The 25866-nt window shown below is 34.8% G+C and overlaps 1 protein-coding gene across 1 annotated transcript in view; it reads right to left on the bottom strand.

The window, feature by feature from the left end:
* SLC16A7 (solute carrier family 16 member 7) overlaps positions 1-25866 on the bottom strand; it is an 82580-nt gene that overhangs the window by 6090 nt on the left and 50624 nt on the right. The window contains exons 3-4 of the mRNA XM_030463340.1: positions 4396-4539; positions 2021-2833 (exon numbers count right to left, since the gene is read on the bottom strand). Of these exons, the coding sequence (XP_030319200.1) occupies positions 2021-2833; positions 4396-4539 (957 nt within the window). The remainder of the gene's footprint in view (positions 1-2020; positions 2834-4395; positions 4540-25866) is intronic.

The raw sequence follows: 25866 nt of genomic DNA, 5'->3' as shown, positions 1-25866 counted from the left end.
TCTGCTAATTACCATTGAAATTCACAGGATATCCTGTGCACTTCTATTTATTATGTATTTAGATGCTTTTACTGGGTTGAAGCTATAATGCCAGCCTAATCATCTAATACACATTTACAAACCATCAAATTATTTCAGTCTTTTCTTTATTTCACAGACCTTGCATTCGGAAAAACTCAAATAGCACTGCAACTGTATAATTCAGACATTAGTGTAAGTAGTACCACTTTCTGGTTTTTATCGATGAGCAGTCTCATAATACTGATGATGAAAAATGAAATTCTACACTAAAATTACTTCAGCATAGTATGCTAGTGGGTATGAACAAGTTAAAACTGGAATTTAGCTTTTCCATGTGCTCATCCCCATTGTCGTCTCTATTTAACAAGATAAATCAATTATTCATACAGTTATAGCACAAACATCATTTTCAAAACTTCTGCAAAGCTAATATACTGGGGGAAAAAAAAACTTGCATATGCTATTGCTCCATAAATATTACTTTTAATATGTTTGGAGTTAATATTAATATTGATTTCAGAACCTGACTGAAAAGGCTGGACTCCAGCAGTCACAGGCTCAGTCTCCCACTAGGTGGCATAGGAAGAGTCTGTGTGAGAAGAATACCTTTGGTTCCCCCATTGTGAAAAAGAATTCTTATGTTAAAAGATGAGGGAAATATGGACTGTCTCGAGGACTATTACATATATAGTTTTACAAATACTATTGCACTGAAGTGAGTGGAATTGTTTAGGTCTATTTCAAATTTCACTAAAAAATGCTATTTTTCATATCAATACTGAGAGTAATCCTCAAAATACTTTGATAAATATTAATGGGTTTAGGCACAAACAATCTTGCTGACTTTTGAAGCTCTGCTTAAGTGAGTATAGTGTATGTTCACAAGGCTGGTAATCTCAGCATCTTCATGTTTTCATATTATTGTTTTTACACTGCAGCACACATACATACACATTTAATGGATATTTTTCAGTAAGATTTGAGCATCTATTTCTTTAGTCTCTAATATAATCAGAAACCTTAAGATTACAAAACCTACTGACTGCATTACTAAACACTAACTAGAAAACAAAAAAGAACAAACAAAAATTATTTTAGATACATCCATTGGATACAAAAACAGTCTAAAGGACTGGCTGGGAGTGAGGCTGTGGTGTGAAATGATAGACTCATAGAATACTTTTGGTTGGGAAAGGCCTTTAAGATCACCAGCTGTTAACCTATCACACTGACATGTCCACCACTAAACCATGTCCCTGAGCACCACAACTACAAACATCTTTTAAATACTTCCAGGGATGATGACTTCACTGCTTCCATGGGCAACCTGTTCCAGTGCCACACAACCCTTTCAGTGAGGAAAATTTTCCTAATGTTCAATCTAAACACTCTACGGCACTGCACTGGGGTCCCACCAAGCACACACCCTGCCTAGGATGCTGCGTGTGCCTGTGTTCTTTCAGGCACCTCCCTACTGGTTTCTTTTCTCTGGAAATGCCAATCCTCTCTGTTTATGCAAAATTAAAGGTCCTATTTTAAATTTATGTGGGTTTTCCTCTGGCTTCCATTAGGTTAGTGAAACTATTCGTCACTGTGAGATCTTCACAAAATCTGACTAGTGGATTCAACCAATTCAAGAGAGTAAGAAGTAAGTTGTCAAAGAGCATATTGGAGCTGAATGCATGTAAATCATGGTTGCAAAGATAGCACCATGTACTGTCAGGAAAGCATGCATTGATCTCATGGATTTATGGGCAAGTAGTAATATGCTCTTTATCTATCTATTGCACATGCTTACAATGTATGCCTTTAGATTCTCATACGGATCTGCATCTGTAAAGTGGGAAGATAACTGATGCAGTGCACTGCTGCTACAACACAGTCCTAGTCACACAGAAGACATTAAATCACATTAAGAATAATATTTATATTAATTCAATACTAAATTGCAAGGTTATGCTGTAATGTCTGAAAAAAATGGAATAAAAGAGATTCTTACCTCCTAGAGGAGGGCCTATGAGCACAGGGCAACATTCCACAATGGTGACAAGTCCAACTGCACTGGAAAATCTGGCAGCACCAACGAGGTCCATCAATGTCTCAAAAAGAACACTGCTGACCATTCCAAATGCAAACCCAAAAAATACAGCATATATCACCAAGCCAGTGTAATTTGTTGCCAGAGGGCACAAGATATGACAGACACCATTGTAAAAGACAGCGAAACTAAAAAAGTACTGAATCTTTGGCCGGATAAACTTGGAGTTTGCTACAAGTCCCATTGAAGGCCTAGCAAACATGTCTACAAATGCTAAGATAGATAGCAAAAAGGCAGCAGAATATTCATCAATTCCCTTATGCTTGGCATAGGGAGCCAAGAAAACTATTGGAGCGAAGAAACCTATAAACATAATGACATTCCCTGACAAATAGATTAGAAACCCTCTATGTTTGAAGAGGGACAGATCAAGATATTTATTTATAGTTTGACAAAAAGACTTCTTGTTGTTTTTGTGCAAGGCAGAATCTCCTTTGCCTTTTTCAACATCTTTTTTCACAGGAGGGGCTGTCTTCGGTCCAACAGGTCTCATAAGTGACCCAGCCACACAGCAGTTCAAAAGAAGTCCTCCTAGAATGAGAAAGCTTCCTTTCCAGCCAAATGCATTAAAGAGGAATTGATTGAGAGGTGCCAAAGTGCTCAGAAACACTGGACTTCCAGCCATGGCTAATCCATTAGCAATGGGACGCTTCTTATAGAAATACTTGCCAATCATGGTCAAGGCAGGCTGTAAGTTGAATGCTAAACCCAGACCTAAACAACACATAAAAGACAGTATTATTGAAGATCATGCACTAAAAAAAAACTTATCACACCCTTGCAAGCTATTTTTAAAATGACCAGTATTAAATCCAATGGTTCTCAATGAAGATAGAAATCAACTAGTATCAGATAATGAAATAAACTTCCATTGCTCTCCATGTGTGTTGATGACAAGACTATGTCTTGGTGGCCTTCTGTCATTTCCCCATATAGCACTGCAATAAAACCCAAAACTCTTTGCTGTGTTTTAGCAAAGACAGAGACAGGGGAATAATAGTAGACATTATAGTAGACAGAAGAATTATGGTATCAGTGCCTTGACTCACAATTTTATATTTGCTATAATGCAATTCTCCCTTGGCTCATGTCACAGAAGTTATTAAATGTAACCTAAGCTACAATGAGTGCAGGGTATATTTAAATGCATAAATTTAATTTCTTATTTCCAGCTCTATTTAAGATCAAACTTGTGTACAAAAGTGGAGGTTAAAATGGCTAATTATTTTGAAGCACATTGATCTCCATTAATCAGGTATGGAAGTCACTGCTTAAGGTGGAAGAGTTCTAGATGATAAACATGGGAGCAGACCACTGAGCCACATGTGCTGTATGTACAAGCTGAACCTCTAGGCCTTTTCTTTGTATTGACATCTAAGCAATGAGGTCTTAATAGGTGTGCATCTGCTGAATGGCACAGGAGAAACCATTCTCTGATAGGCTCATTCTTTGACCTGACTTTATATTTCAGTGAACCCCAAGTTTAGGATATGAAAAAAATAAGAGCTTTAAGAAACAGTCACTGAACAAAGAAGGACATTAATCCCAACATCACGATGATCTTGAATATAGTAACACGTATTATCTCATTCATTTAATATCTGTCAGTATTTCACCTCACTTGTCTTTTTTATTCTGAGGTTGTAGTTTTTAAAAAAAAGCAATCAAAAAACCTCACAACTTTTGACAAGTATTTTATTTAATTTACTTGCTTTATGATGACTTTAGTTCATTGCCTTAGGCAACATCCAGGCTTTTGATGATATATGAATAGGAGACGTGGTAAATACAAAAACATTGAAATGTAAGTTATAGTTTTCCATGAGAGTATATGCATGTACAAGGCTACAGAATGTTAGTACTAGCTTTTGCATTTTTACTAGAATTCTGCTAGCCTCTGCCATGCTGTTTGAAGTGCAACATGATTGAAAACTAAAAGAATGAATGTGAAATTCTACACAAATGACTGTAATAAGTGCTGTCACAAGCCAATCAATTTTTATACCATAATTACAGTGCAGTGCTGAACAGTACCTACATGCAGCATTTATTGAATAAAATCATCACATGTTACTGAAATACCCTAAGAAATAATTTAACATCATACCAGCTAATTTAAAGGATTCAGGTAGCTGAAATGAAACTGAATTTGCTACCTTGGTTTGCATGTGTACAATGCCTTGCACAGTGGGTTTGTGATCAGTGAGGTTCACTGGTAGAACAGTATTGAAATAATACAATAGAATATAATAATTCCTTTTAAACAGGACTCTTACCTCCAACAACACCAATACATATATAAAGTTCCAGGACGCTGTTGCAGAAAGAGGAAGCAATCATACCAAAAGAACACAAGATACCTCCTGCTATCATCACAGGCCGGCTACCATATTTATTCACCAAAATGCTGCTTACAGGACCTGTTGGTAGAAAGAAAACACATTAATAGGTACCAGGTAATTCCATCACATGTCTTTGTGTTTAGGGTATGTTGGAATGCTTTGTTCTTCCATCTCATATAATGTTGAGCTGTTTCTATACTGTCTTGGCTTACAAGCACCATGTGGGTTTTCAGACATATGAGCCTGGATGGGGACATATTGCCTCCAGACAAAATAAATATGATGAGTTATGAAGACGGATCAAAAGATTAAAGACGTCAGAGAAGCAAGAGACATTCTTGTAATTCACAAGAAATCAATACTCAGATTGGTCAATGAAAGTTTTGAAAGTGCAAGGACTGAAAATTTTCAAATGAGACAGATATCAAAACTCCTCTTCACAGAGAAGAAGGAATCTCCTGGAAAGCAAACTAATAATTGATCTTAATCCTGTAGCATGTACTGGTCCACTACTTATATCTACACATAGATTTAAAAAATATCGTGAAATCAAAATATAAATCTGAAAGCCCCTCAGGCTGAGTTTCCCCTGCCTCACGCAGAAAGAAGTGTTAATGTGCACCAAGATGACTATAGGTTTTCTGGGAAAATCTAAGATGTGGTTTAGCATAAAGCCCTATAAACCCTGAAAATATTACTACAGGTCCATTTTTCAGTTTCAACTGCAATTCAGTTTATGGTGTAATTACGTCCATACTAAACAAACAGCTAGTGTGCAATTTAGCATGACATGCATTATATGTTTTTTAAATGACTGTGACTAGAATAGATGGTGTACTACATATCAAGATTAAGAGGTTGTCAAAGCTCTTTAGGTATACCTGCATACCATCTGACTGCACTATATTTGGCCTAAACTATTACAAATAGTCTTGCTTTTGCAATGACTAAACCTATCTGATTAAAAAAAAAAAAAAAAACCATAATTAAAAGTTTCAAATTCAAAATAAAGCATGCACCTGGCAGAAAGTGGAATGCCAAACTCTGCAGCTGTTTTCATTGCAAATCATTCACTCTATTGGTAACAGTCTCTATCTTTATAAGTATCTAAAGGAACAAATACCAGAAGCTCCATGATGTGAAAAAGCCAATTGCAACCCAATTTAAAAATCTATTTCCATAAATACAGTGTTATTTATAGACTCTACTGTATTTCCATAAATACAGTATTATTTTTAGACTCTACTGTTTAATCACCTCACACGTATTAAAGTATTATTATCATTATGGAGATACTGAAAATGCTAATTACTGCTTTCATATAGACAACAAAAGTCTTAAGGGTATGTCAAATTATCATCTTTTAGCTTAGTTCCTTACAGAAATAAGCTTCTACAATAATATTGCCCTGTGCCTGGCCATGTTGTCTAATGATTTGTGAATCAAGAGGTCAGTTTGAAATTAACTTGATGGGAAAGCAAAGATATGAGTGATATTTAGATCTCAAGGTTTGTGCATTCATTAAACAACCTGGGTCACAAGGAGCCTAGGGCAGCATCTGTTTTAAAAAAGGAGTTCCTGTCCAGACATTGCAGATCCTGGCCAATACACTCAGCTTTCTACCAGTAAAAGCCATTTATGTTCTTTCCCAGGCAGTTACATTGTTCAAGGTAGGTAGGGGCACAGAGGATAAACAAGGAGGCTATTTTACTGGGAAGGTAAAGAATGCTCAGGCTGAAGGCATTAGGGTTCATTATACAGACCTATAAAGAGACCAGGTTCTGCTGCTCACCGAAATGCAGCTTAAGCATAACCATACATTGAAACCAACAGAACTGAATATCCACAGTATGGACTGGTTCAACAAATATATAACAGACCAGAAATTTATTAAAAGACTTTAAATCACATATGAAGCACTAAAACATTTTGCTGACAGCTTGTATTATGAGATACTTTCCACTTCTTATTTCCATTTGGAGGGAGCCACTAGGCAGCACAGTGATGAGGTGGGGTTTCTCCTTTGAGGCTTTATGGAGAAAGTAGTGAAACAATAAGGATGGACAAAATACACTACGATCAATTCCCAAACATATCATGCTTACTTCTGTCTTAAACTCGTTCTCTCATAACTATATAGAACTATAACTTAAATCACATTTTTTTAAAGAAAAAATTACTATAGAGATATGTTGAGACAATCCGTAGTTTGGCTCATGTATGAATCAGAAAGAATGCCCCTTTGCAATACATGAACAATACAAATATATCCTCTGGGTCAAAAAAACCCCTTTTAACTGGAACTCTTTGTTTAACTCAAAGCTAGAAGTTCCATCCCTATATAAATTAGCACCTATATTTTTAAAAATACATTAAATTTAGTTTTCTGAAAAAAAAGTTTTCATTTTTTATAAGTGTTAAACAGAGGAACAGTATTTCACTTCAAAGATATGAAAAAAGTAACTTTTAAAATTATTTTCTTTTTCATGTCATCAGATGGAAGTATTTACAACATTGTAAATGAAAAATTTGTCTAGCATTTGTTAACTTTCTGATCTCCCCTAAAACTACTGCTGTAGTTTGTTGCCTTCCTGTAGTCTTACTTAAAATGCTCCTTTTCTGATCCTCAGAAAGCAATTTAGGGAAGAGGCATTATAGCTATGCCTCACTGCAAATATTCTACCATACTATTTACAGATTTATTCACTACATGCAGCATCTTGAATTGTACCCTTGCACAAATACTTCACTTATGATGTGGATAGACCTGTTAGCAATCTGCTTCTATTCTCATTAAACAAAGTGTGAAAAGTGAGGAATGGCATTCAAATAGTCTGCAATATTGTGCAATATTGCTATATTGCTTGAATTTGAAATAAAGCTATGGATCAAAAAGACAGCATCGCATGGCTCTGACAAAGTTTTCCAACCATAATCAAGGACAAAGATGAGCTTTGCTGTAATATTCACCCCCAAAGAGTTTTGACTATGATAATCATATTCTTTAACACTGTTCCAGGTTCCTTATTAGGAGCAAGAAAACTGGACCTCTGGATCTTAGCTGTAGCAATGCCAGCCTCACCTACAAGGCCTGCTACATAGAGCCTAAATATGGATGCACTAATTTAGGGAGGCAATGGATGAAGACACGGGAGACAAAATGCTGAAGACATCAAACAAATCTGTCTGATGGGTCATACTTTCAAATGAATCTAACTCTGGAACATGTTAGGAATGTAAATTTCCTTTAAACAGCGTATTATCTTTGAAATGTTTTCCTTAAGTTAATCATGTGTATTTACCACCACAGTTCCATTTATTTGTGGGCCTTCTATTAGTATATTCCAGTATTGATTTAAAATTTGTGTATGTGGAAAATATTCATTGTTCTATAACCCACAGAGTGAGACTAAGCTTACTCCTTAAACTATCTAGGAACACTTCCAATATGATTAATAGGTTCAACATTTTCTTGTGACAACTGTGTATATGCTTGGGTTTGCAGTCTCATAAAATAATGCATATTCATACCTTAATATATATGAATCTACATAAATTCCAGTTGTTTGTCTAACATCACATGTTTTATAGCCATGCATGAATTTCTAACAGCTAACATCTAACAGCTTCTACAATTATTTAAGCAATGCTTACATGCCAGCATGTATCTGTATTCCCTGCATATTTTTTCTTTTTAGCAGAAGCAAGATTAATCTGTTTAAGTATTGTAACACTGCCAAAATCATGCTATACATTAATACACATTAATGCACATTAATGCACTAAAGCACTGCTGAATCTCTGAGTCTACTTTCCCAAAGCCTGAAGTAACTACACAGCAGATGTTAAGTCAGGAGGCCCACAAGAATACTTACTCTGATCTCTCCCTTAGCACTTTGAAACCATCAGCCACAAAAGACTATCCACTCCCTAAACCAAATTTCAGACCATTATCATAATACGTTAACAGTCTCCTGGCTGTATTTTTGTTTTATATCTTTCTGTTTGAGGCAAATTACCAGACTGTGAGAAGGAATAAGACAGAACTGTAACTGGTGTCACTGAAGAACATTTTCAGAAAGGGCTGAAAACACTTTAGAAGACAACAAGAAAAAAAATAGCAGCTTTTCACTTTTTTTGTTTTGTTTTGTTTTGTTTTGTTTTTTTCACATGCCAAAGGAAAAGATTGCAGAGCTATTTGAGTTATGTGAGAAGAGACTTAGGAGCTCTTTATGATCTTTTATACAAAGCAAATAAAAATGTGACACCTACATTTTGTTTTGATGGCTCAGCAGAACATTCAGTTGCACATCTGTATTGTGCAAAATGTGAGGATAAAGATGCTTTGCTGGTCTTCAGTGAATACCAAGACCTCTTGGAAGCAATACGTTGCTTACAAATGAGATTAAATGTTTCTTATAACTGTTGTCTTTCCATATTTGCCTTCCACATTCACCTTTTCAATCACCATTTAAATTTTCTCTTAAGCCATGCTGTTGTAAATGAAGAGCTACAAAAACCCCTACTTAACTGAATAAGTAGACATAAAAAAGCATATGTTTGAATAAATAATAACTCTTTTCCTCTAAAAAGATGTTTATTGTACTAATACAGTTTAAACATAACTCAGACTACGAAGTTTCTTTTTAATGAAATGTATTGCTCGCTATTCTTGTGGAATGAATAAAGGGTTCAAACTAAGCACTATAAATTTAATAGATTTTACAATATTGTTACATCCTCAGAGATACACACATACCCATATAAACACATCTATCAATTTATTTTCTTTTTCAGCCCTAAAAAGATATATACTACCAAAAATTAGGTAACTCTGGACAAAATGCAATGATTTATATCTAGTATCTCTAAAAGCATACAAATTAGAAAACACTATTTTCATTTCATAATACCTTGAGGTAATAGTACATGCAGATCAGTTTTAAGGCCATGAAATAGAATAAAGGAAGATTTATTTGGCATAAAATCTATCTCTTGCACAGCTCTCAGGTAGAATAACATTTATAAGTCCAAACGTTAGGCACACTCCATTAATTTATAAGAAGAACAGAATCTAGGACACTAGAATTCTCACTGCCTTTTCTCTTTTGCATCATTTTTTCCTTGCCAAAATCAAAAGAAAAGAAATATATATATATGTATATATTTAGTTTAGACAGTTCTCCTGTAAATAGACAGCACTTTCTGTGAGGGATCAAAAGATGTTCTGCAACTTAAATGTGTAATAACTACTCAGAATGGTTACAACAGAAGGGATTGGCTTGAAGCAGTATCAAACTGTAGTAATTTTCTTTTATGTTTATAAAGAGGTCATCTTTGGTTCTACTCTGTATTTATATTCACCATACGAATTAAATCTTCTTTCATTTAACCTAGGCTTTAGTGTTTAATTTATTTGTCCTGGTTTGATTTCTCACTGCTCTCATACAGTGATTTAATGGAAGATCATTCACATCTGTAAATTGGTTCACATACAAACAGTGTACTTATGCTTTTATTTCATTACCTGCATTATTTTTAATATGGAGCTAGAGAAGAACCTTCTTGACACAAAGGTAATTTTAAAAGCATATATTGAAAATGTCATACAGTGTTTATAATGTCATTGATCCAAAAATACCTAAAATGACTCAATCTGAACAATATGACATTTATTTCAATCAAGTGAATTGCTGAAAGAATTTGAAAAGAAATGGAATACTAATATTTCAAGTTGCACTAATGCAATATTGTAGATTGCATCCTGCCAAGTGATTTAAAGAAGCACATTTTCAGCCATCTACTCTGCAGAATCAATGCAGCTATCTTACCAGTCCAGCTTTATTTTTTTTATTTCTGTTTTCTATAAGGCTGGAAATACGCAAGGAGCTCCAAGAATTAACAAGAGGATAAACTGCTTGCTTATATAATTCAGACTTTTTCTTCTTCTTTTTTTCCCTGTGGTTCTCTTTTACTTTTGTCTTTCAGGAGCTGATTTGCTGTTTGACAAAGAATCCTCAACATTTTGCAAAAGTAGAGCCTTGCATTTTGCTTTAAAGGAACTCCTTCAACCACAATGATTTAAGCATGTACCTGGTACAGCCATTAGAACATTATTTACAGTATCCAGAGGAAATGAAACTGAAAATTGATTGTGATTATATTTAAAACACTTGGAAGTTGGAAAACATTTTGAAAATATACTGCTTTTCATAGAATGGCTCAGGTTGGAAGGGAACTTAGAGATCATCTATTTCAACCTCCCTTCCATGGGCAGGGACACTTTTCAACTAGACCAGGCTGCTCAAAGCCTCATCCAGCCTGGCCTTGAACACCTTCAGGGAGAGGCCATTCACAGCTTCTCTGGGCAATCTGTTCCGAAGTCTCACCACCCTCATACTGAAGAACTTCCTAACATTTGCTCAGCCAGGACTAAGTGAAACTACTGAGCTTTCTCTGGCAGTCTTCTGTCTAGTTTAAACATTTTTGGCTTAATACTTTTAGTACTTTTGAATAGGCATTTAGAGAAAGACCAAAAAAAAATAAAAAAAAGTAATGATTAATTTGGAAATAGTAAAATGTCATGTAATTATTTTTGTCTTAGATTCTTTATCACATTTCTGGGCATGGAAACCTGTGATTCTGACATACCCTCAGTGTTTGTGTAACAGCTATGAAGTTAGTGTAGTTCAACAATTATTAGAAAGCTTCGCCTATAGTTTTTCTGTGCATTTGGCAGTATTTTTTTTCCCATTTCAAATAATATTTACAACTGTCCGCATTGATTTCATAAACCCTGACAATACAGTAACCCTGACAGAAAGAAAAGAGAAAAAAAAATGCTCATGCAATAAATATCATCTAAAAGAACTGGCCAGCACTGAGTTAGGGTCACTAAACTCAGTTAAGATAGCTCAGCAGCTGAAAGCACAGGATGCTGGGCAGTAAGCACTGGATCGTTCAAGCATCCATCACACTTTGCTCACCACTTCCCCTCCTCTAACTACATTTCCTCAGTGTCATTACCTTGAATGCACATTCTCAGTTCTGTCCTGAAGGATCCTTGAATTCTATTAAGTTTCTGTCTTTTGATTACTAATGAGGATTAATTTGACCTTCAGGTGTTCCTTAGGACTTTTATAAGAAATACAGTGATCATGTGTGTGGTAACCCATAGGAGTCTGGCTGATGGCAGAGCACTTCAGACACACTGGCTGCTTCTTCATGGTTCCTCCACCCAAAAGATTGATGCTGATAATTTTGAACTGATGTGCTTAAGTCAGAAACACATCTGTCTGGCTGCAAATATGAGCTGCCTTTATCCTGAAATGTTCAGAAGAAACAAAATAAGTGATCAGTGGTGGGGCTTAGTCTAAATGTATTGTTTGCTTTTATGTAGAGATGAATGGTCCTTGAGCTGTTTGATGGGGGTTTTTTTGTTTGTTTGTTTTGTTTTGTTTTTTCCAGTGATGCATCAGAGACATGAACCAAGACCATTATATATTTTGATTGCATCTGTTGGTTTTCTTATCTTTTTGTTTCTTGTTTGCTAGGATGTGAATATATATGGAGTTAAGGACAACATAATTTAGAGAACAACTTCAACTTAGCAAAATATTCCATGAAATTAAAAAATTGGGAAATTGCTCAGCTTTTGATCAAGAAGCAGCCATGATGATAATTATTTACATGAATGCAAATCAATGCTTTATTTAATTATCTTTTGCATGCTCTGCTACAGAATTTTTTTCATGAAAAGCTTGAACACTTGCTCACAAAGCAGAAGACTGTAAGATGGTTTATGACATTTCATTTGAAATTAAAATGAAATTTCATAATATCAGAAATAAGGAATAAAATAGAAAATGAGAGTAATTCTGTGAGCTGCTGAACACTCAGTTTTCAGAAATGTTTATGGTCACTGACTACAAGAAAAATTCTACCCCAAAATTAATTGCTCGAGTTTCACATTGACACATTTATTGTGAAATTAAGCCAGATGCAGCAAAAAACATCAGCATTTAAAAAAAAAACAACTTCCTAATATTTGTACACCTGTTACCTTCAGTGTAACTGAGTAAAGTAAAGCCTGTGCAGAGGTATTTGCAAAAAATAGTCTTTCAACTTGAAAAAAGGCAAGAAACAAGAAAGCTAATGATGAGATGGAACCAAAGCACCTAGAAGAGAGATACATATAAATAGAGACACTGCAACACCAGACACACATTTTTCACAAAGTGGTCTGCATGCCTCTGGAACAAGGATAGCAGAAAATGGCATAAGCACATGATAGGTGCATTGCCAATGGTCTTCTAAGAAAAATGTATTTCTTCTCAGAACACTGATGCAACTAGCTTGTAGTTTAAGCAGTTCATGTCATGTGTGTCTCAAGGTGAAGATTAGAAAATTTAGTGGCAAATATGATCCACTCGGAGGAATTAATGAAACTTTCCTGCAAAAAACAATCAATTTTTAAAGCTTAGTATTTAGAATTAATTAACTCCTCAGGACTTCAGGAATCATGATTCTAGATTTGAAACAGCTTTTAAGATCTAAAAAATATGATGGGTAATTCACTTAAATAATATTACTGTTGACATACACAATGTGCTATTAAATGCTACTTACTAATTTCTAATCCTCTGGAAACATCATAGCAATAATAATACTAATATGTAAATACTAATAAATATATTTTTTATATCAGTAGTCAATATGAAGGTATTAATAATAAACTTCACTGAATTTATATCCTTCTGAGGGTTTCATTGGGAATTTCAGGAGGCTTGAAAATATTTAGTGTCTTTTTCCAGAGACCTCATCCTTGAAATATTATCCATTCATCTCCGTGCCTGATCCAGTCTCTCTGGATGATTGCAAGTGAAAGAATTACTTCAGTTTGGTAATATGTGTGCTAAAGCATTTATACTGAAAGAAGCATGAAATTTCTGAAAAGATTAAAATAAATCCAACATAATATGTCTGCTTTTAGGGAACCAAGGAAAAATATTACTAATCCAAAACTACAGGTTCTTTTATAGCTATCTAGTATCTCTACTGTTTTTTTTTTTTTTCTATCTTAAAGATACTCTTAGTAAAAAAAACCAGCCTGCTATGATGAGATATACATTATATTTACACAAACACACACAAAACCAAACACAAAAAACTCCACCATTTTACACATCTGATTGCTGGGTTTCTAGTGATATAAATGAGTTGCTTTTTCTTGGGATAACAGAAAGTAGTAATCTCATTTATAAGTATTTTTCACCAGGAAACTTCTAAACTCACTTTTTAAAGTTCAAATATGTAACTGAAGAAGACTTAATATTTAGTACTTCATGTGTTGCCAAAGCAGATTACATTTTTCAGCTATAAAAGTAGCTCACTTACTGCTAGAACCAGATTGCCAAAAAAAGTTCTGTATTTTCTTCTGTTAAAAAGGGATGGAGGGGTTCTGTATTGTTGCAGATGATAGAAAAGAAAGCAGAGGTTACAGCATACCATTGTCACAGGTACAATTATAGTAACTTGAAAATAAGAGATATATTGTTAATCTCAGAGTTAATTGTTAGAATAAAAAAAAAAAAAAAAAACAAAAAACCCCAATGCTTGCAGATATCTGTTTTAATTCCTCATAAGCCTTTTCCTAAACTTTGTTACTAACTAGTTATAAATATTTCCTTTTTTCTTTCTTCCTCTTTGAGAAATGGCTGCCTTTTCTACAAATCTATGTATGCACGTGTGAACACAATATTAAAAAATGTTCATTATTCATCACTTCTTATTTATTACTCCCCATTGTCAGTCATTGTCTTTATACACCTTCTTAAAAATCTGTGCCTACTTTTCCTGGCATCAGAACAGTAATTTGTCATTTGGAAGCCTAGAAGGAATAAGATAGAGAAAGAAGTCATAGCAAACACTTTCAGAAGACCTAGCATAGGCTACTTAGTTATTCTTTTGAAAGTAGGATATACTCTCTGCACTCAAATAATTATATTTTTCAGACAATGCATTCACTGTGAAAAATTCAGCCAACTTCAGTTAAGATTAATATTGTCATTTGGATTTCTATGTCTTCTGCCAATTGCCTATCATATTAATGTTCATACAGTATTCCATTTTTGCCCTGCACATCATTCTACAGCTTGTTTTCTTCCAGAATAATATTATAACGAACTCAGCCTGGAAATGATTCCTCATATATTGATACAGGCAATAATATGCCATTTCAGAGAAAGCACAAGCTTCTTTCTACTTCTTCTTTCTACTTTCTACTTCTACTACAAGCTTCTATTCCCTTCTGGTCTCAATTCAGCACTGTATAATTAAACTTCAACTTGAAAATACTCAGTCTGCTACTTATGATGTTTCTGTGGACCACTTATTGTGAATTATGGATCATGAGTAGATCATTAAATGTCATCTACATATTCAGAATATACATAACGAGAAGTATAAATCTGGATGTGTCCTGAGACCTTTAGGTCATTGCCAATAACTTTGTAAGATTATTTCTAAACCCATTTGCTGTTTAACACATAAGTGTGCGCTTTATAGAGAAATCTTTTAATAATTATTTTCATTATTATTCATTGTTATTCATTATTATTGTATTTTTAATAATATCCAATAAATTACATATGGTGATTGTCAGTGGTAACAATTAGAAGGGGAATTTCCCAAATGCCTTCGCAGCACATAAATCAGACCATGCCTTGAAAGCTGCATAAGGGAAAAGTATGTGAATAATATCTAGTTTACAACATAGATGGTTGTAGTGGGAGGAGCCATTCTTGCTCCTGAAGCTCGACGAGCTGCTGGTCTCTTCCAGGACTCCAGCCACCACACAGCGCTTCCAGGGTAGAAGTGTAGCAGGAAGAGCCTTTCTTGCTCCAGAGGCTCAACGAGCTGCTGGCCTCTCCCTGCCTCACACCAGAGTGAACTGAGGTCTCCTCTGTGGGTGTGTGTCCCACCTTTATTGGCCCCCTGGTCTTGCTCATGCCCAATAGGGGCCTGTCCTAATCAGACACAGGTGGACTCACACCCACTCACTGGCAATTCGAGGCACCTGGTTTTTCTTGTCTCTCTACAGATGGTGAGCAGGAAGAGGGAGAAAAGTGGGAGCAGAAAGGGAAAAGGAAAGAAGTGGAAGGGAATTTGTATTTCAAAGGACTCATACAAAACAGGAACTCAGTATTCTTATTAGGTTTTAGCACCTAAGATATTTAGAGTTTTATTGTGCAAACAATGCTAGTGTACGAATGGGATCATACCAGCTACAGAAATTGCATCTTTTCCAGTGTTTTGCAAAAGGGGAGAGTAGGAAACTGGGGTGGGGGGAGGAGTGAGACACATTCAATTGTGAATTACAAGTGAGAATCTTTGGCAGGGGGTTGTTCATGTTTTTTTCCTCTTTTCATAGACATGAAAAAATAACACGTGTACTGAGAAAATCTGTTTGATTATAGAATGACATGTAAAGGAACAGGAAATACTTTGTCTTCCAGGTCAAAAAGACTAAAAGTAATATAAACTGCTCAGTTGCTAAAAGCATGAAGAAAAAAAATCAAAACTAGAGTAATGAAAATCCAAAAGTTACCAAATATTATCCTCTTGATCAAGAGGATTTATGTGATTTCTTCTGTCTTTCAATGCATTCCTTTATTTTAGCTGTATTTGAATCAGTAGTCTTCGTTACACTCTAGAGCAAGCAGATCTTGTGGAGTCAACTTAGTGAATGGGTCTAGGATTCTGAAAATCTTCCACAGAACATTCTCCAATTTACTTATATTTTAGAAAACCCACATTTAGCTGCTTTTCAAAAATAATAATCTTCAGGATAACATTTTCTAATTAAGCAATAATTCAAGGATGAATTCTAAACTCTTTTCGTTCTCTTTTCCTGACTTCTCTCTAGACTTTTACAGAAGTGCAGATGCTTGAGGAAAACACTCTTACGCAATGAATTGACAGAAAAATCAGATAAATTTTTTACATTAGCTGAGCAAATGTCAGCTTATCCTTGCATATCCTATACTCACCTCACATATTTTTTGTCATCCAATTTGAATTTGTCATCAAGTTGACACTATTAGATTTCCATTTACAATGGAAAGAGTTTTTCCTGATGGGTCTTTCAAATTTTTAGATGGCTCCTATGTATAGTCACATATTATTTCTTTTGTGAAGTCAACAAATACATTTTCAATCAAAACACAGTGACTCCGTTTAATGAAGGGGAAAGTATGTCTTCTCCTATGAAAACAGTATTTCATAAAATATGTATAAGTAAAGAGTGAAAGAATCAAGAAAATTAGTAGAGGAAGCCTGGGACATAAGCAGTGGAAAAGGAATATATTATCAGGGGGCTGTGAAAAGGTCCTTGTGGAATTTGTGGTTTTCCTGCACTAGAGAGGAAACAACATGCATAATACTCTTTGTACAGTTCCCTTGTAGCAGCAAAAGATAAATTTCCATAGAGAAGCTCTTCTGAAAATAGGGGGTATAGAGAAACGGGGGAAAGTCTAGATCAGGTCTGTTTACAGGACCAAAGAATATTTGAGATCAGATACAAAAAAAGACATGAAGTGGCCTAGTGCCATCTTACTGCGTTTGAAGATATTTGTGTGGCTTTTGAATCAGGCATATTTGTGAAGTGTGAAGAAATAAAACAACCCACCACTGGCAGAAAACTTATTCTTCACTGACTAATGTCAAGCAGCTTAATTCTAAAGATTGTGATGCATCATAAATTCAAAATAAATTAGTGCCCATTAAAATACAGGCTCCTCATGATTTGTATTACAGATGTTGCCTAAATATCATGCATTTATGGAGCCACCATTCATCTAAGGAGTAATGTTGATATTCTTCAGCCAGAACATATTAAAATAATCTGATGAAATATAACTGTTTCTGCAAGGATTTAACATATGGGCCTGTGTGGAGAATATTACTTAGCTTTACTAATGAAAGAATTATTTTCTCCCCACAGGAGGATCTATGTTTCTTTACTAAGTTTTAATACATCTTACTGAAAAGCAATTGCTTAGAAAGCTGACTGATCTAGGCAAAATTAATATCAAGGCCTTGTCGGTAAATTTTTTATATAACAGGAGAAATGATTCAGTAGGAATTCTGTGATACAATTTGTTCTTGTCTTAATCCCATATACTGCTTCAGCGCTGCTCCTCTGAGCATAGGGTCAAGTGCTTGGCACTCAGGTAACTGTTTACATTTGAGTAAGTAAATATGAAAAGCTTGTAAATCACAATGATAATGTTTTATATAACCTTTGCACAGATATAAACTATGATCCTGTGTGAAAGACAAGAGAATCACTCCCACGTGTATTATCTTTGTGACATGCTATTTGATTTCTAAAGAACAAGACATAAAATCAGAGTAAGTATTGCACGAAACATTCTTATGCTTTAGCATTCATTCTATTCTCAAGTTGACATAAAAATTCCAAGTCTCAGAATTTTCAGTTCAGAATTAAAACTCTTTGAATAAGTCACTCTGAAATACCTCAAATGTATTTTGTTATACAAATAAAGAAATAAAAATTATAATTATCTGGTATTCCCATGATATAACTCTTCCTCTTAGCTTTTCAAAATAATTGCAAACATTTTGTCCCCGGTCATTTGGTATGATATTGCATTTCATTACCAAACTATCTCAGAAATATACAGCTCTAGAGTTTCTTAATTTAGTGAAAGCAACTGTGTTGCTTATGATTGTGTACGGAGCCACATAGCACTCACTAGACCTCAGTAACTGCCCCATCATATTCTGGCAGGTGTAGTCCTTTAGTCCTTCTTCAAATCCATGCCATAGGAGAGGGGGTGTCAAAACTTCTTCTTTTACTTTTCTTTCTTTCTTTTTTTTTTTTTTTTTTTTTTTTTTTTTTTTAATATATATATTTTCTGTACCTTTGTATGACAACTGTGTTAATCAGAAATCATTATGCAGACTATTGGCCCCTTACAGCCACCTCTAATGTAGACTGCATTCTCTTCTCACGTGAGAATCATATAGTTTCAGGTCACTACACGGAAGTGCTTCACTACATAGTTTCAGTGAATAATCAGAACAAACATAAAATCACAGGGTCTGATTGTTCACCCTTCAGTGCCTTTTGCAGCACTGGGACTCTATGGAAACCAATAAACTAAAACTGAAGTTAGAAGGCTCATACTTAATGTCAAATTGCACCATGTTCTTAGATTTTCCTTTTTTATTTATGAAGCAGAGATAAGCTCACTGACAAATAAGTCAAAAGTTTAAGCAAATGATTAAAGTGAATTCTGCCAGTTTTGCTCAAATACTGTGGATCCTCAAACCTAACCTTCTATAGTTTATTTATATTTTATTTTGGCAAAAAGACATGAAACATTTATGAATAATGTCTTTTAAAGGTTAATATAAATGAAAATAATATTTTAATGAGAGCCTCTGGGAGCACTTAAGTCATTGATTATATACTATCAAGAAATCTTGATGCTACAAACACCTATGGATAACCGTATTTGCATAAATGTATAAACATGTTTCCATGTTGATATTAAGCACTCACTGCACGATTAGCACCATGGTGCTTATATTTGGAATGGAGCCTCAGGCAGTTATCTAACATGTCTCTGATAAGAGCACCACATCATCAGTGAAAACTGGTGTTCATTACTATGTATAGCAATGGATCTGTTGTAAGGTTTCCTACTGTCATTTTTTATTTTTTTCCAGTGTCACTTGTCAAACTGTGACTCTAGAAAAATTGGCTATAAACTTAAAGAAAACCTGCAAATTCTCCATATGCAGCATATGACCTAAAGTTCTTTATCAATAATGTCACTACTTTATTTTAAATCTTTAATTTTACTGCCTTTTGCTGGGCAGATGTCCAGGTAAACTAACTAAATAACTAAGTAACTAAATAAAAACTTTATTTCACTATATTTAATGTCATGCTGCTTCTCACCAGATTTAAAGCCTTATGTTCCTTTATTACATGTTTCATAGTAACAGTTGCAGAGTTTTGGTTTCTTATGCATTGAATATCTCCTGCAAAGACAGTCTTTTAAGTTGACTATCCAGAAGCAAAACCTACTGCACTTTGTTTATTTACTTGCTGCTTTGGTAATTATTCTGATTAGGCAAATAACAACATATTCAGCTCCTTAATTACACACTTAGCAATGTCACAATATGGAGGGATCAATTCTGCCATTTTGGTATATGCCAGTAATTCAAACACTTTAGAACAGAACTGCTCTTGAAGCTTTTCTGAGTGAAATTTGACTTCCAAGGACACAAGATTACTCTGCGTTCTTGGGAAGGCCAAACAGGACACCTGTCATCTTCTCTTATGTCAGTTCTATCCTGACAGCCACTGTAGAGCCCTTGGGAAGTCCTGACAATAAATTATATCTTATGATGTAAAAAATAACAAGATAAAGGCTAGGACACATCTGCAAATCTAGAAGCAGCACGTGCAGAATATATAAGCTCATTCTTGTAACAGAAGAAAAAATTTAGTCATATAAGTTTGACTCTTGGAAGAGCGAAGGAGTCGTCCATAGGAGAGCAGTATGAGTAAGTTTGTACGATGATGAAATCAGTAGTGCCAGATGATACTGATAGGAAAGAGTTTGGGGACCTTGTTACAAAGAGGATGAACTGTATTCAACTTCCAAACCATTCACAGAACAGAAGAAAACATAACAGGTTCATCAGCTTCTATCAGCTTATAATCAGCTACAAAAGAATGCAAACTTTGTCACTTATTAATCAAACCAGCTATTCTCCTAGTTGTGTTTTCTTCTAAGCTGGTGTTGGAAGGGAAAATATGGGTATGAGGAAAGTCACTGCAAGATTACAGAAGATTACATGCTAACAGACAATCTTAAAATTACCAGGTATTTTTAATTGTATCAAAACCAGTGCAACTGAGTCAGTGTCATGCAAATGTGGGAGAATAACAACAAAAATATAATGTATATAGAGCAATGATCATCTAGGGTAGCATTACCTCAGATTTGTGCAAAGAAGATATCTGAACTCCTCCTGTAGATCCCTTTATCACTCAAAAGCAAGAAAACTCTTCCTAATACATTATTAATTTGATGTGTTCTGGACATTTAAATTATGAAGGGATAAATCAGAAATTTTTGGTTCTATTCACTGACAACAGAAGATGTCTAGACAACTGGATCAGATGTAGGTTCCTATGCTGAGGAAGACGAAATACATCAGTCCTGTCCATATTACTTCTAGTTCATATTTTTTAAAAGCTGTAAGGGTAGCTCTACTTCCTTCAAAGTTTTCTAAATGTCAAAGCACCTATCATTAAGTCTTTCAAAGTAGCAGACATAGAAAACCAGAGACCATGTTCTAAATCATGGGTGGGAAAGTGGAGCAAGAAGTGTTTGAACTAGACGAGGAAATCAGTGCCTTATTTCAAAATATAGTCTCTTATTTCAATCTTTTGCTTAGTTGTTTACTCATAATAAAACTGCAGTGAAAATGCTTAACTATTAATTGACAAGTGAAAAAAAATTGTGGAAAAGAAAGGAAGAAAAGCAAGCTTTTCTTTTTTTGGTAGGCACAAAAAAATATACATTACCAATTAAAGCTGCAGTTATTTGTGCTTTTTGATATACATTATCTTAATAGAATATCACTGTGAGATGAAATGATTCTCACTGATCAAAAAGGCTTCATGCATTCATCTACATATGTTGTATGTGATCTTTGGAAAAATTTACAAAACCAGTTAATCAACTAAAAAAATGTTTAAAGTTATATTAAAAGACCATTTAGAACAACTTTATTCTTTCTTTTCTGCAGTTCCTCTGGCATAAACAGAAACTTGTCACTAAGCCTCTGGTCCACTTAACTCTGTTAATGATTACAGATCTACATATCTTTATAAATCATAGTAAAATCTCAGCTGTTGCCATTTGATACTGGCTTAGAATATCTTCTTAACATACCAGTGCAACCCTGTTTCCCTTGAATATACCCTTCAAAATAAACAAGGGAATAGTTCTTAGACATTCCAAAACAATGGACCAGTAAAATTCTATAATAAGTTCTTTGTAAAACGCTGGGTTTATTATTTCATTTGAAGTGCTGGTGTGACTACAATGGTATACACAGACTTTTCCTTCCCCACAGCATTTCTCTGGTATCTGCCTAAATATCTCATGATTCCCAGTTGTCCTAGACCATTGTTTCACTACCTTTGAATTATGTGGCACACATCAAAAATACAGCCTTTGTATGATCCAGTGATATGAAAAACCACATGGGAACTAATCCAACGTTATTAGTACACACAAACATTCTTTCTTCAAAATTTTACAAAAGATAACAAAGGCTAAGTTTGTACCTTGATATTTTCCTTAATGAATCCAAAAGTTTTAGCCCATTAGAAAATGTGTTTCATGATGCATGTTATTTATTATTGTTTGACCCATTACTTGAAACTAAGTGGGAGAGAAAAAAGCATCTTCTTTGCAGGCAAAAGAAGCTGTCAATATTGATTACTTCACTTACAGAAATGTGTGGCTATACAACCACATTAGGATCAAGACCAATCCTTAAATAGGAAAAGAATGCTTAACTAATGTTCATTACGTTATCCACATTGCCTACCTGTGTGTAAATGAGATCCTTAATAAAGGGCTTGAGTTAACTAAATTTAGGTTACCAGAAATATTATGATATGCATCAAATACTTGCTAATAACCTACGATTTGAATACTGAAAGAGCTTGGTAGCAGCACAGGGGGAATTCTTTGTCGTGTAATGTCTTTTTGAAAAAATTCAGGCAAAATTATTATTATAATATTATTATTATAAAATATTATGAAAAAATTATTCAAATTAAGTGTATAATCAAAGGAAAAAATAAAAACACCTCATTTCTCTATGTTAGCATGGCCTTAACTTTGAGACTGGCTTCCTGATTGTGGCTTAGTAGATCCCAGTAAAAACTGTCTCATGAAAACTTGAAAACACTGGATCTCCAAAAAGCACTGGATATTTCACAATTAGCTGTTCAGCCAAACTTAACAAGTTGTAGGGTAAAAAACCCCAGCTTAATCCTGTGGACAACACAATAAACCTATCTGAAAAGAGTTTATAAAACTATCTAAAACATATCTGCTTTTTAATGATCATTTTGAAGTGTTTTCTAAACATTGTTATCATGGAACACTGTCCTACAAGCTACAGTTTTATTAAAACTCAAAGTCTTCCAAGAAAATGAAGAAATGGATAATTTACCATTCATAGGCTTAATCAGGTTTAATTAGTATCCAGGTCTTCTCTGTTAAAAACTGAACTAAATTTATAATATTTTTGTTACTCCTAATACCTCTTTTTTGTACTTATCTCCATTTGCTAGTAAGATTTAAAATGCTCTGTTCTTGTGTCACCTCATTATGACTTCTTTTCCTTTATCTGCGAGTTTCAATTTAACTTGATGTAGATGTTTTACATATATTTTAGACTAAATGTGAAGTATTTCCTCATGCCCATGAGGCATTCAGAAAGTTGATAAGTTCTGCTTTCAAGGACACTCTAAATGAGGTTATTAAAATTCAACACTTTGCATATTATGATGGAGAAAAACGTGTGTCCCTGACAACAAAGGACATAGGTCAATTTAAGAAAGCTTCTCAATCTCCCTCTCCACAGCCACTGAACTGTTTGTGCCACTATTTGAAAAACCAAAATAAGAAAATATTACCAGGGAGGAGGAAAAGTGCAGAAGCCCAGGTCCTGTCCAAAAGTAAAAATCCATAGCCATCTGTTGTTTGTGTTACATGGATTTTGCAACTGTCATCTCCACTGTGCATGCCATTTCATCTTCACAGCAATATCACCAAAACACCCACAGAGATAAAAATCACAAATATTTTGAACGTACCATATGATATGTTATTTTCCAAATTAATATCTGACAAAGTCACAATGAGAATTTGTCTATAGGTTACTTTTGTGTTGTCACCTGAAAAATCCTCTAAGGGTTTACTACTGTTTGGAACTACTTCACCTACTACTCAAAACTGAATAATTCAAGATATACAGAAGAAGAAAGAGGAAGCTATTAAATGCTGACTTTTAAAATTATAAATGTGTTTAAAAATGGCAATGGTCCCTACATACACTTTTATAGCACCTTTCTTCAAAACGGGTCCAGAGGTGTTCTGTAAATTATTTACTTACAAATATAATCTAGAATTTAAATGGACTTTTCTTTTTTTGAACTTCAAACCAGTAAGACTATTCCACGTTTCACAGCTGGGTATGGATGGAAGGATTTATCAGCTCTTCAGCTAATCTCTATAACCCTGTGTCACACCAAAAATGTTCTTTAGGAAAAGCAAAAATAAGCAAAACCACCAGCAGCAACAAAAAATAATAATAAAAAAAACCAAACAAAACCAAAACCAGACCAAATAAACAAAAAATCTAAACTGAAATTGTCCTTGAAAATATGACAGAAAGGGGGTTAGAGGCAAGTGAGCAAACCAACTGCCTTTTCCCTGAGGAATTCTAAAAGTCAAGGTCAGCTGTGTTGGAAATCACCAGACCTGTCACATGGCTTTCATAGCTGCCATGATGGCTCCTATCAAACCTACACTGAAAGCAATGAAAACAGTTTCACTGAAAACAGATCAAGCTTTGATATGAAGCTCTCCCATCACTTTTTGCAGTTAACTCTCCACAAAGTGAGAGGTGAAGTTTTGAAAAAGAGAAGAATGAACTGAGAAAGTGAGACCAGATATTTGATCTTTTTCTTGAATTCCTTAATGTGTGAATGTGTCAGAGCATAAAAGTGGCTCTGTAAGTGTATGAGTACATATATAGTTTAGGTATGTAAGAAAATATTCATGCACACACATTTTATATATATATGCTTCATAGATATAGAGAAACACAGGTTGCCCTGTCAGGATAACTCAATAAATTCCACTTAATCCCAGCTTCTGTCCTCCAGTTACAAAAGTCTGGTGGTCTCAGTCGCAGTCCCTTGAGTGCAGGAGTCCATCACAAAAACATCACCCTTAATTTAATACAATTGACAGTCTCTGCTCAAGAGAGGCAGAAGAAGGTGTTGCCATGGAGACTGAACTATTGCTCTTCTCCAGAGGATGCTTTTTTCAAGCACAGGCTGAACAGCAGAGGCTGTGCAATACCTGTAACCTTGATCACATCACAGGATCTAGTTTTTTTTGTGATGGCTTTTTAGCAAACTCTAACAAACATCCAGGAGATGAAGGGGGGAGGGGAGAGAGGATGTAATAAAACAAACATGTGAACCCCACAGCAAAACCCAGTATGAAAGTATGAATTATGCCAGATTGAGAGGGGAACAGAGTTTCATATTGATTTGATTCATCAGATTTGTCACCTCTGCTTAGTGCTTTTCTAACGGGGTGAATGCTGTGTTTGACCTATTTGCTGGAGTTAACCAGGACTGCAGGAGACCATATGGATTGCCAGATGGCCTGCTATAATTTAATGCCATTTATTCTAAGTATGAAGTAAGGGATAAACATAATTAACATTCTTTTAGCTCCTTACTGGATGCCTTCTATTAGATCCCCCCCTACTTTTTTTTTTTTTTCCAGGCATTGAAAGGTAAGTTAATACCTTGTTACTGAAACACAGATGCCAGCTAATTACTGCAAGAGGCTGCAGCCTCCAAAGCAAAGAGTGTCTGCACAGACTCTAACTTATTCACTGACCCCACTGTGATGATTAATAGGTTGAATGCTAAGCTCTAATGAGGATGACAGATCTTAGATGTTTTCAGGTTACCATAATTAGTAGTATGATGAACACAGTGTTCATTGCAGATGTAGATATCACATTTACTTCATAGTAAACAATGCACCTTGTACTCATGGTCTGAATGTGTATTTCACGCTGCAGCACATCAAATGCTAAGGAATCAAACCACTTTCAGACACTAAAAACAATGGAGTGATTTCCTTCAGAAATGTTTTTCCTGATTGCTATTTCATATTCTGCCAGTGATTGTCTAAATGGCCTATTTTTTAGGAAGTGGTTCTAGAGAAGCTGTGGCTTCAAAGCATGTTTATATCAGGAAGGGTTGTCATTCTCAGCATTTTAAAACCACAAGTCTGTAACATGATATCCAAACAACTTTTCTTACTGTTCCTATGCTGATAAACTTCATAGTGACTGAAGTAGGTGTTAGCAAGAGGAAGAGTAAACAATTTTTTAATTTTTAATGTCAATGTACAGGTGAAGTTATTATATTGTTACGCAGAACTGTAAAAGTAGTCTTGGAGAGAAACTAGAAGTATGGCATGTTTTGTCTTTTACATGAAAAGTTGGGCACATTGCACCTCA

The sequence above is a fragment of the Calypte anna genome, chromosome 1 (assembly GCF_003957555.1).
Source record: "Calypte anna isolate BGI_N300 chromosome 1, bCalAnn1_v1.p, whole genome shotgun sequence".
NCBI classification, from domain to species: Eukaryota; Metazoa; Chordata; class Aves; order Apodiformes; family Trochilidae; genus Calypte; species Calypte anna.
Note: the sequence above shows the minus strand (reverse complement) of the source record. Positions and strands in the feature narration are given on the sequence as shown.